General features: G+C 39.6%; 1 protein-coding gene across 2 annotated transcripts; it reads right to left on the bottom strand.

Moving 5' to 3' along the window:
• Positions 1-2,783: 2,783 nt before the first annotated feature.
• On the bottom strand, positions 2,784-11,003 carry e2f4 (E2F transcription factor 4). Of its 2 annotated transcripts, none has more exons than XM_037766500.1 (11): positions 10,558-11,003; positions 8,908-9,017; positions 8,360-8,521; positions 7,469-7,512; positions 7,302-7,366; positions 7,024-7,212; positions 6,641-6,728; positions 6,318-6,461; positions 5,190-5,237; positions 5,031-5,075; positions 2,784-4,846 (listed from the first exon to the last, which is right to left on the bottom strand). In XM_037766500.1, the coding sequence occupies exons 1-11, from the start codon at positions 10,720-10,722 to the stop codon at positions 4,731-4,733; spliced, it is 1,176 nt and encodes a 391-aa protein (XP_037622428.1). In that variant the 5' UTR covers positions 10,723-11,003; the 3' UTR covers positions 2,784-4,730. The 2 variants fall into 2 exon arrangements, with proteins under 2 accessions (XP_037622428.1, XP_037622427.1); XM_037766499.1 differs by having other exon boundaries at positions 6,318-6,464; positions 10,558-11,001.
• Positions 11,004-11,565: the final 562 nt, after the last annotated feature.

The following is an 11,565-nucleotide window of genomic DNA, read 5'->3' as shown; positions in this document are numbered from 1 at the left end:
GCTACCCAGATTTAGATGACGCTTTTCCGGTTAATACTTTCAAAATAAAAACCCATCCTGTCAAGCGCGTTTTTGAAAGCTTGGAAAATACCTTATAATAAAAATATTCCATGAGCAAGAAACTGTCACCATTTATTTATTTTAATGGCATATAATTCCACTCATATGCTCCCATGTATTTCCAAAAAACCATAAAGTGTAGCCCCAAATTAATAGCAGTAATAATATATCAGGTAAAAAAAATAAGTGCTATTTTATACGATATACTATATTCTATAGAGGGATATAAACAGTACATACATACACATCATCCAGGGCAAAACAGGACATTATCACGCCAAAAGCAGAACTATGGATAATATGATATTGTACTTTAACAGTCTGACTAGTAACAACTCATCCTGAACTGCTACCCACCTGTCCCCTGCACAGAGAGAATGATTAGAGTTGAAACATTTCATTTAGAGTGATAGGCAGTATTTCATTTATGAAAAAACAGAAAGAACATTACTGAATAGGGTTCTTCTTTGGCAAATATACAAAAAAGAGCAAAAACAGGAGGGTTTTCCATGACATGGTGACTATATTCACTGAAAAATACATACATGTTTTTGTATTATTGTTTTTTTTTGTTATGTGTGTTTTTTTGTGTTTTTTTGTGGGTTTTTTAACTCTATTCTTTCTTTTTGTCATTATTATTATTTCTTTTCTTGGTTTTGTTTCGGTTTTGAATGCTGAGGTTGTTTTCTCCAGTGTACTTGATGGGTTTGTCTGTAAGCTCATCTACTTAAAAGTTGGTTTATAGACTGTTGTAATTACGAACATCGAGCGATACAGCGCTTTTACTTTGAAAGAAAAAATATGTAAATTCCGGAAATGCTGTTTCTGCTTATGCTGAGCTTAGACCAGGTTTTACTTTTACATTTCCAAGAAGTTGTTAGATGAACTAAATCAAAGTTCCGGGTCGTACAGTACTGGTTACAGCTGCCCCCTGCTGTCTCCTCTGTCTCCAAGAGTTTTGTCATTATGGTGTACACACGTTTTCACTGCTACATCAACCAGATGGGCAGCTGGTTGTCCTACAGAGGCTCACTGGACCAACCTGGGACCCCCAGGGGTCCTTGAGCTAAAAAGGGGGAATAATTTATTTTCCCTACAATTCCAGCCATCAGAAACACAATGACAGAATGTCGTGTGCAATATTACTTTCAATATCATGCACTATAGTACTTTTCTTTTTTTTTTTTAAACAGCATTTATTTCTGATTTTTGTTAATACAACTCTGACAATCCACTGCACAAACATGTTTGGACTGATAGATATCCCCCCCACCCCCCACCCATGACAATACCCCGAGTGCACTAAAAAAAAAGTGTACAAAAATAAATATAAATAAATAAATAAGTATACACTAATATACAAATAAAAAAAAATATTCATAATAAAAAAAAAAAAATTATAGATAAATAAAGAAAGAAAGAAAATAAATAAATAAACATAAACAATGATACATTGTTAGAGTCAAGACAGTACACCCTACCATCTAGGGCACTAACATGCATAAAACAAGCACAGGAGTTAAGCCGAAGAGTTGAACAGAAAGACAAATCAGGGGTCCTTCTAATGCTTCGTTTGAAATATTCCTGGTTGAATAAATACACACATATACTGTATCCATATATATATATATATATATACACACACATACATCAAACTTTAATCAGCCACAAAGTTATCTGAGACTAAGAATTCAACACGACTAAGGAAAGGTTGCCAAATCAATGAAAACAATAGTACAACAATAACAACAATAGAACTTTTCTATTTTAGTTTATTTATTTTACTACATTTATCTTTACATTTATCCTTGTTATACACTTAATATTTATTACTCTGTTGTGTTTCTTATTCTTATGTTGTTGTCATTTTTGAGCTATCATGCAAAGGAGTTTTATCTTACCTCTCTTATGCCTATGTTGATCATGAGTTTCTTACACTTGCTGTAATAAAACATCTAAAAGCAAAAAAATACAGATGAGGGACCCTGAGACAAAATCTTATCTGGTCTGTGGTCTAATTGTATCTGTTTAGGGGTCCTTGACGTAAAAAAAGTTTGGGAGCCACTGGTGTAGAAGGTGTCAACCATGGACTACATTACCGCACTGCCACTAATTACAAAGATATTGCTGCACGTAAAGTGTCTCTCTTCTGTATATCTGCATTTATTTTTATTTTTGTATTAAAGCCTGTGCCTTTATCACAGAAATGTAACAGTCGGGAGTTAACAGGAAATGAGGGGAGAAAGAGATAGGGAATGCAACAAAAGTCCTGGCTGGATTCAAACTGGGGAAGTTGCAATTACATGGTGAGAGCACCTTAACCCCCGAGGCCATCAGGGCACCCCATATAAACCTATACTTTTCTATAATGTAGTATAATGTCCAATAATGTAACCTATATTTTGACATCATAAACATCAACTGTTTGTTGTGCATGTAATTAAGGTATTCCTCTTCCATCATAACCAGATGAGGCTTTAAAGGCCTATAACACCATACTCTACAGATGATTTAGCCATATGTTTAAGGGATCACCCTAATCTCAGAATCTAATTACCCTCATGACCGTTCTTTTATTTATTTATTTTTCACAATTTGCCAATTGCCATTTCACAATTCTCAACTGAACTTACTGTATCAGAATACATACTATGATAGGAAACCCTCCGTGACACACACCAACAATGTGGCATGTTACATAAAATTGGAAACCAGACAATACACAAAGAATACCAAAGTTTTTATTTTGCTTCATTTGATGCAACTACAGCTTAGCAATAGTGAGCCTGTTGAAAACAGTCTGTAGGATCGAGTCTCACACGCCGTCGCACACAGACACGATTCAACCCAGTACTGTTGACCTCCCTGGCTGCTCTATTGAAGAATTAGGCAAACTCACAACACTGTCCAAACACAATGACTTGCTACTGATCGGGAGCGGATGAGTAACAACCGATCAGTCCAGTGATGTAAAGTGCAACAATGAGACAGGATGATTTGATAAAGCAGAATTTGTGGATGAATTTCCAAAAAAACAAAGTGTAGCCCCAAATTAGTAGCAGTAATAATATATCAGGTATAAAAAAATAAATGCTATTCTATACAAGCGGTAGAGAGAGGGATATAAACAGTACATACATACACATCATCCAGGGCAAAACAGGACATTATCACACCAAAAGCAGAACTATGAATAATGATATTGTACTTTAACAGTCTGACTAGTTACAACTCATCCTGAACTGCTACCCACCTGTCCCCTGCACAGAGAGAATGATTAGAGTTGAAACATTTCATTTAGAGTGATAGGCAGTATTTAATTTATGAAAAAACAGAAAGAACATTACTGAATAGGGATTCTTCTTTGCCAAATATACAAAAAAAAAGCAAAAACAGGAGTGTTTTCCATGACTTGGTGACTATATTCACAGAAAAATACATACATGACTCTTTCCATACAAATGAACTAAAAGTACAACAGTATTCATATACATACATAATAAACGAAAGACAATTGCCACAGAAGAACTCATTGTGGAGAGGGTGGGTGGGGCAAAAAAAAAAGCTATTCCTCTGATGTACTTCAGTTAAGTTATATATTAATCAGAGCAAATATAAAAAAAAAACCTGCAAGGTTGAAAAGTCCAGAGACAAAATGAAACTGAAAGCAAGCCTATTTTTTGTAATCAGACCTCTCAGTGTAGAAGTGCCAGAGACACTTTATTTCATTTTAACAAGCACCTTGTTGACCTAAAAAGTGTTCATGTAAAAAGGTAGAACTCTAAAATCCCCTCCTCCCATACCCCTGCATTGTTTTGGTCCTCGGCTCTTTATGTCTCAAAGCTTATTGGCTTCAATAACTTTCACTTTCTCTAACTGGGTCACAAAAGCACCACCATCACTGAAAGGTTTGATTAAGACAAATCCCCATGATTCAAAACAAAGCACTTCATACATACAGTATGATTGAGTCTGTTTATTTGCCAACTATTGCTCTGCCTGTGTTACAAATGTAGTTCATTATTACACAAATAGTCTTGTGTGCTGGTAATACAAAATATATATTCTCTATGTACATGACGACAGTGCATATTTAACCAGCTGTGTTTGGACTCGTTCAAGCCATGCGTGAGCAGCTGCCGGGTGACTAAAGCTGTGCTCTGCTAGTCTGCCATGACTCTTATAGGAAAAGGGGTTTTTACCCCCCCCCTGGAGACATCTGACTCAAGTTAAAGAGAGCGTTCAATACAAAACTCAAGCACGCACACAGACGCACACACACACTCACGTAAAGTATGCCTAACTCACGTTCGTTCACAAGCACACGGGAAAGCTGATACACAAACTTTATCATACATAACAATCTAAAAATATAATTATTTTGTCATTTGTTTTGACTCCTTGGAAAAGCAGTAAGTAAAATGTTTTGTTCTCGCCTGCATTTCTTGATGCAGCTGTACATGGAGCTACTGTCTGAATGAGCTCAGCTTGAGCTGACCGTGTCGGTGCAGAGGTGTCCTTGAATGCTCAACAGATCATATTGGCTTTCCTGCACCTCTTCTCACCTTCACCGTCAGTGGGGGGGAGGGGGACGACGACACTTGGGAGAAAATTAAGGTAGATTAGCATGTTTGGGAAACCGTTTCCCGCTCTGACAACGATCTCGGGGGTCAGAGGTTGAGAATGGGCACGTCAAAGAGGTCACAAAGGCCTTCTGTCTCATCCAGGTTGTATATGTAGTCGTGGTCGCTGGGTGGAGGGGACAGACGCAGGAGAGGCGAGAACACTGGAGAGGAAACAGACAGAGAATGAGATGAGACACACAGGATGCAGAAAACGAGGCCATGAGTCCGAGTGCTGAAATATATTAAAGAATTTCTTTGTTATACAAAGTATACATAATCAATTCGCAATTTTTTTTCAAACTCTTTTACGGTAATTGTCATTTGTTTCTCTGTAAACAAACTCACCTTCTGATGACATCAAGTCCTCCAAAAGGTCTCCACTCATGATCTCTGCCGGAGATAGAGAAAAGAACTATCAGTCTGCAGGACACTGACAAAGTGGTACACAGCAACTATGGCAAAATCAATGGACATTTTTTTTTATTTATGTAATACTCAAATTACCTTTAGTTGGATCAAACATATCAGAGAGCTCTTTGGGAAAGTCCAGCACTAGAAGAAAACCACAGCATGCATTTCAGCTACACAGTCAGTCACTATATCACCCTTGCTTTGATGTCCTTAGGAGGACGAAAATGTCCGTATCCAAAAACAGCCATAACATTATATATTAATATTATATTAATACTTTCATTGAGTTCAATTTTTTCTTTTTGCAGATTGCAACCATCTGAGTATCCCTCCTCTCAATCCTCCCTTTTCAAGACTGCGGTTACGTGAGCCACCGAGTGCAAAACCGTAGTAACGGCGTTCGTCTCGCTCAGAGGTCATCCTTACCATAATAACACTACTTTAAGAGCAACAGAAGTCAGCCGGCGGCTGGCGGTACCACAGTTTTGCACTCTGCGGCTCACGTGACCTCATTCTCAAAAGCATGTCGGAGTACTATGGTGGCGGTGCAACATGGCGGACTCTGTGAAGAGGACCCACTCCCTATGTAGATATGAAGGGCTCATTCTAAGCTAACGGAAACACAACGATTCTTAGTTTCAGGTGACTATACACTAATGAAAACATAGTTATGAATATTATATTTCATTTCTGCTAATAAATCCCCCAAAATGTTACACACTGTTCCTTTAAATGCCAGTTTGTTTACATAATGTCATGGTTGTTGTTTTTTATGAAAAATACACAAAAACTGAATTTTTTTTATACTAGATGCTTTTCCCCCCACAGTTTGGGATATATCAATAATCAGCAACATTGATTTTGTTGCATTGCATCAAACACTGCATCAAACACTGCAGTGCTCCATAATACAGAATAGAATGCATGATTTTATGCTGTAATGGCCGTGGGTTTCAATGGGGACATTTTTTGCCTAAAGGGTCTGAGTGTCTGTATTTTGGCTTCACTGTTTATTATAGAAAAATGTCCCTAGTGAGGCACAAGTAAATATTGAAAAATTTCCTTTTAGTATGTCTCAGTCCTGCATGGAAAGAGGCTGTTAAAAAGGTTTATAACCAATATGTCAAAGAGCTATGAACATAAAAGTAAAATATTAGTCATCAATATTCATCTTTCCAAAGCTGAGAGGTTCAAAAGAGTTCAGCAACATGCAAAACTCACATTCAGAGGGATCCGACTTAATTGGTTCAAATACTGCAGAGGCAGAAGAGGACGGAGATCCATCCAACGAGGCAGAAGACTGTAGTTGTTGAGTAACTGCAGCCGGTGTTTCTGTTGTTGGGCTGAGTGGCGTGGTGCTCGTCACTTCTGAAACAAAACAAGTGTGAATAAAATAATGCTGGTTCTTGGCATTATATTACCGTACATCACAAATGGTTCAGTGTAAAATACAAAGGGGAAAAAAAATGAAATGTAGATATTTTTGATAACGTAGGGACTAAAAAATGTGCCATATTTAAGCTCACAGGGTAACACATTGGTACCTGTCACTGAGGCTGTCTGGTTGGCTGCTGTAGCCGACGTTGTGGCAGGACCAGGTTTTGTTGATGTCACTGGAGCTGCTTTGGAGACCTGGAGGGTGGAAAGATGAAGGAAAGTTTTAACATTGCATGAAAGAGAAACTATAATTTTTACAGTGAAAAAAAGCAGAAGCGTTTGAGTGGTGATTAAGCATTTATGAACACTATTTCAAACACAACTGTCATGAAAACTGAGGAAAACTATGACAAATATTGCTATCTTGGGAGCAAAGTCTTCTTCTAATCCTCTTTACTGTTTCAATAAAGAAAGACGTCTGAACATCCAACGTCTCTTACAGTACACCGATACATAAATAGAGCTAATTGCATAGAGAAAGCTGATGGACCTGGGAGGCAGCAGTGATCGGCTGAGAGGTAGGTGTTGGCGCTGGGAGGTTTTGAAGGATGTCATCTGGAGGAGGGACGGGCAAAACAACAGGAGAGGCACTGGACGGGTCCTTATTGACCAGCAAAACCTCGATGGGACCAGATGAACTCTTGAGACGGATCTGGTATTTCCTCTGTCCGTTGAGGACCTGGATAAGAACACATAAACCCAGTCTGAGACAAGAGACAAAACAGTAGCTGGACCTAAGGAGCATAGAAAATGACGCACAGAACTTACAGATTCTGGTATGGGGACTTCTAGCTGTGTGCCAATGGGAGCACGGATTGCTAGGAGGGTGTCACCTGAGGAAGAAGGATAAGCAAGTGATGGAAACGGTGTGTGAGACTGTCAATGTGAACGTCACAGAAAAACGTCTACAACGATTGAGCATTTGAAATAATTACCTTTGAAAGCTCCACAGAGGTCTTCATGTCTTATATATGCCATAGTATGAATGTGTTAAGGGTTCAATTCCACAATCATCTCAACAGTGCACACAGGCATTACCCATGACTGACTGGCTGGGGAGACTTTAGCAAAAGCCATTTCATCTTCAGGATGATTATGGTTTACTGAATACTTAGATCTATTAATAGGGTACTCCACAAACATAGTATTGCACTTCCATTATACAGATATCCTGACTTTTAGTCTTTAGTATGAGTCAAGCTTCAAAAACAGAATCCTAGACTTCCAATTATGAAATTAAATGGTGTTGAGATTGGATATGTTTCATTGCGTCTGCTGTTGCTCTGTGCCACTGAGTCACATGCACATATCTAAATACTGACCATGAGTGATTTTCACAAAGCATTTAACGCTACGTATATCAAAGTTATTCAGCATGGCATGTTTGCAAATGGTTGCAAAACAGTTTGACCCAAGTTACAGTACTACAGTTGTCGGCTGGGCCTTTCTTACAGTGGCCACAGCTCTACTGACATAATCAGACATAAAGGGAAAATCCACCAATTTTCCACATTAAGATCAGTTTACCGGTCATGAGGAGTACCACTCAACTTGCGAAAACAGCTCATTAATGTCTTCTGGGGCTCTGAAGACGCATTATCATGTCTGAGAAAATGACCCTCTTGATATCACAAAGGTTATCTTGGCTGGGCTTGGACAAGCACCAATGACGAACAAATTGTTTTAGGAGCAGTCATCGCTAGTGATTTGGAGCGCAACAGAATGAATTCATGGCTGATGAATCGGCAGTGACAATGGGAAGCATTTATGAAAAAACTACTTCCAGCTATAACATATACATAAACACACTGTGCAGTGAAGGATATGGGCTGTTGTTGGAGTCGTCTGTGACATTCTTGATGCTTTGTTGGACCCAGACTCTCTGCTGGTCCAGCTCATTTTCCCTGAGAGCCAGGTCATCCAACTCGGCCTTCAGATCAATTAGCTTATCGGCTATCTCTCTGGTGTTGCATCCTGGACCTACACCCCTGAAACACAAAAGGCAAATACAGTACATGGTCATGTACAGTCAGCATGCAAATACAGCTTCACACACTCATCTGCTCATGAGTACATGTTCTTTTTCATTAACACCCTGTTTAATTATCGCTATAAACCTACGTGGATTCATTCTCATTCACCGTCTCTTGGCTATTGATCAATCTGCCTTGTATTAGAGCATGGACATTACTGATAAATCAGACTACAGCTGCATTGACAGGGAACATCATTTATGACAGATGTTGTGTTTACCACACAGGTTGAAATAATGTTTTCTTTATTGTTACATTTATTGATGACATGTTTTTTTCCCTCCAAAGTTAAGGAAGAGTCTTTCCACCTTTGGGGAATAAAAAATGAACTGTGTACTTACTTCCACTGGATGCTGTTCTTGGACTTCTTCTCAATCAGACCAATTCCCTCCAACACATTAGTGATATCATAGATGCGTCGTTTCTGCCGCACTGCCAAGGTGTCTGCAGCCTGAATCACAGGACAAAAAGCAATTAGAAATACTGTAAAGATTACTGGCGGCATCTCCTTTAGTAGGCTCATAGCTAAAACACAGACCACTGTATCTGTGCCAACAGGTTCAATACCCTGCAACCAACCATCGTAGGGTACGACAGTGTCTTTTCAACTTCCTTCCCAGCCCAACGTGTTTAACAAACTAATGATAACCATGTGGCTGGTGCTGATAAGTATAAGCTGTGTGGCGGCAATGTGGTCACAGACCCGCTGAATGACAGCTAATAAACCGTAAGGCTTTTAAATTTAACAAGTCAGTTGGTTTCATTATTGAAAAATGCAGTGTGTTTTTATAGACGGGCGAGAAGGAAAAGAGAAAGAGTGAAAGACAAAGAACAGTAACCAAATCTGTCCAGCAAGTCACTGGGGTCAATGTGAAAAATAAACTGTTTTTATTATACAAAGTAATGCTTGGCTGGTCAAGCTGCCATCTGGTTCACTGGTTTTGGTTGAGAAAAAAAAAACAGTTGCAAGCAGGCTAGCAGTGTTGTTTTGTGTGTTTCTATTTATATTACAATATGAAGAGTGTATTAACATGTTTTGATGAAGTCTGGGCTTTAGGGTAACCCTCATTTTAGGTATTTCAGAACACCAACTAGTTCTTCAAGTAACTTCATTAACACTGACACTCTGGCTGCTCAGCAAGTAGGATAGGAGAGTTTTGTGGGTGTGTTAATGTGAATATCTCAGCTCAGCTCATAAAAACACACTGCATTTTTGTTTACATTTTATTTATTACATCTACCCTACCTATTTTACAAGTGCAATTACCTCTGTTTACATTACATCTATTTTTATATTATATACTTCTTGATAAACACTTCTGTTTATATTTATTTATTACATCTACTTTACCTGTTATATGTTTTATCGGCCTCGTTAAGTATTTGTTTTAAAGCACTGACCAGAAGTGGCAACTGTGAATCTCATTGTATTTAATACAATGACAATAAAGCTTTCTATTCTATCTATTCATTATAAAGCATGGTGGCCTTGACTGTGTGGTGGAGAACACAGCTAACTTCAGCTAATGTGCATGTGATTAAAAAGCTAATGCATTGTTGCTAAATGTTTTTTGTGAACGTATTGGAAACTAACTGCATGTCGTTAAGTGACAAAGACAATCAGATAAAACTGGTCATGTGTGAAGCTGCAGCTAGCTAGCTTTAGTAGAGGAACCACAAAAGCTGACCCAGTTTTTAAACTTTGAATCTGCAGGGGGCAGAGTCTGAAAAGTTGACCTCTCAAAAGTTCAGTCTGCAACCTTTCACTTTGAGAAATACCATGACACAACATGTAAAGGTTTTAAAGTCTCTTTTGTTTATAAAAAACTACAAAACAAGCCATAAAAGCACAGATGCAATCATTCAAACTAGCCTGTCACACTGAGCTAGGCTAGGCTAACAGGCATGCTAGTGAGAGTGCATGCAACCCAACGACTCAACATGACATGTGCTAGCTAACAACAAAGACTCTCTCTGGCTGTGATGCTCACCGCCTTCAGATCCAGCACTCCGTCCTTCGCCTCCTGCAGGAGAGTCACAAACTTGGTGGTGAGCAGTCCCAGGCTCTTCTCGTGTCTGCTGGGAGTCTGTGGTTGCAGTGAGTCTCCCACAGCAACCAGGTCTCCTCTGTTACTGGCGGACTCCAGCTCCATCATGGCTCAGAGACACAGATACTTCCCCTCCTGCCTGCTGCCTCCACCGACCAAACACCAGCCAGAGAGACCAGGAAACAAGCACCACCGCTGTAGTCAGACTAACACAAGGCCGGGGAAATGTGTGAGTCAAATAACAGGTGTTTGATGAGCTATCCGGCCTGGTTTGCTTCCAAAGGACTCCACTACACCGAGCTGAGCTGAGCTGAGCTGAGTACGGTGGTTCAATGAGAGAGCCGTTGGCCACGCTAGGTATGACGGGACGGTTCAATCTAGTGATGTGTTGTCACGAACGAGCCGGTTCAAAGAGCCGGCTCGTGTAAGTTAACGATGGGAGCGTTTTATTTATTTTTGTAATTAAAGGGACTATTTGTAACTTTCAGAAATGCTTGTTAACAGCGACACCTGTGGTCGTTAAGTCAACGAAAGTCAGCGTTGGGCTCGCTCTAAATATACCTGAAAGAGCTTCGCTCAAAACAGTGAGGCGACACACATCAGCTAAAACCACAATATCACTCTATATTTCACCTACTTGGCAGTAATTTTAGCTGACCAGACGAGGGTCTCTCCATGAATCACTGCTGATCCTAGTGTTGGCTTTTCCTGCCTCAGCCCCGCCGCTTCAGCCCCAGCAAAGGCAGCGGGGCTCCGCAGCGAGTAACGTTACCGTCTCCAACCGCAGCCGAAGGGAACAGTGAAAACACTGGCACCCGGTCGGAGGCGATAACGTAACTCGTTGCGGAGCCCCGTCACTTCACAAGACACGGAAAACCTCTGTTGGTCTGGAGCAGCTGCAGCATTTATTTCTGCACAAACATCCACTGTACATTCACTAGATATTCTCAG

Source organism: Sebastes umbrosus, chromosome 4, assembly GCF_015220745.1.
Source record: "Sebastes umbrosus isolate fSebUmb1 chromosome 4, fSebUmb1.pri, whole genome shotgun sequence".
In the NCBI taxonomy this organism is placed as follows: Eukaryota; Metazoa; Chordata; class Actinopteri; order Perciformes; family Sebastidae; genus Sebastes; species Sebastes umbrosus.
The sequence above is the reverse complement of the archived record's forward strand: the minus strand, read 5'-3'. Positions and strand labels throughout refer to the sequence as shown.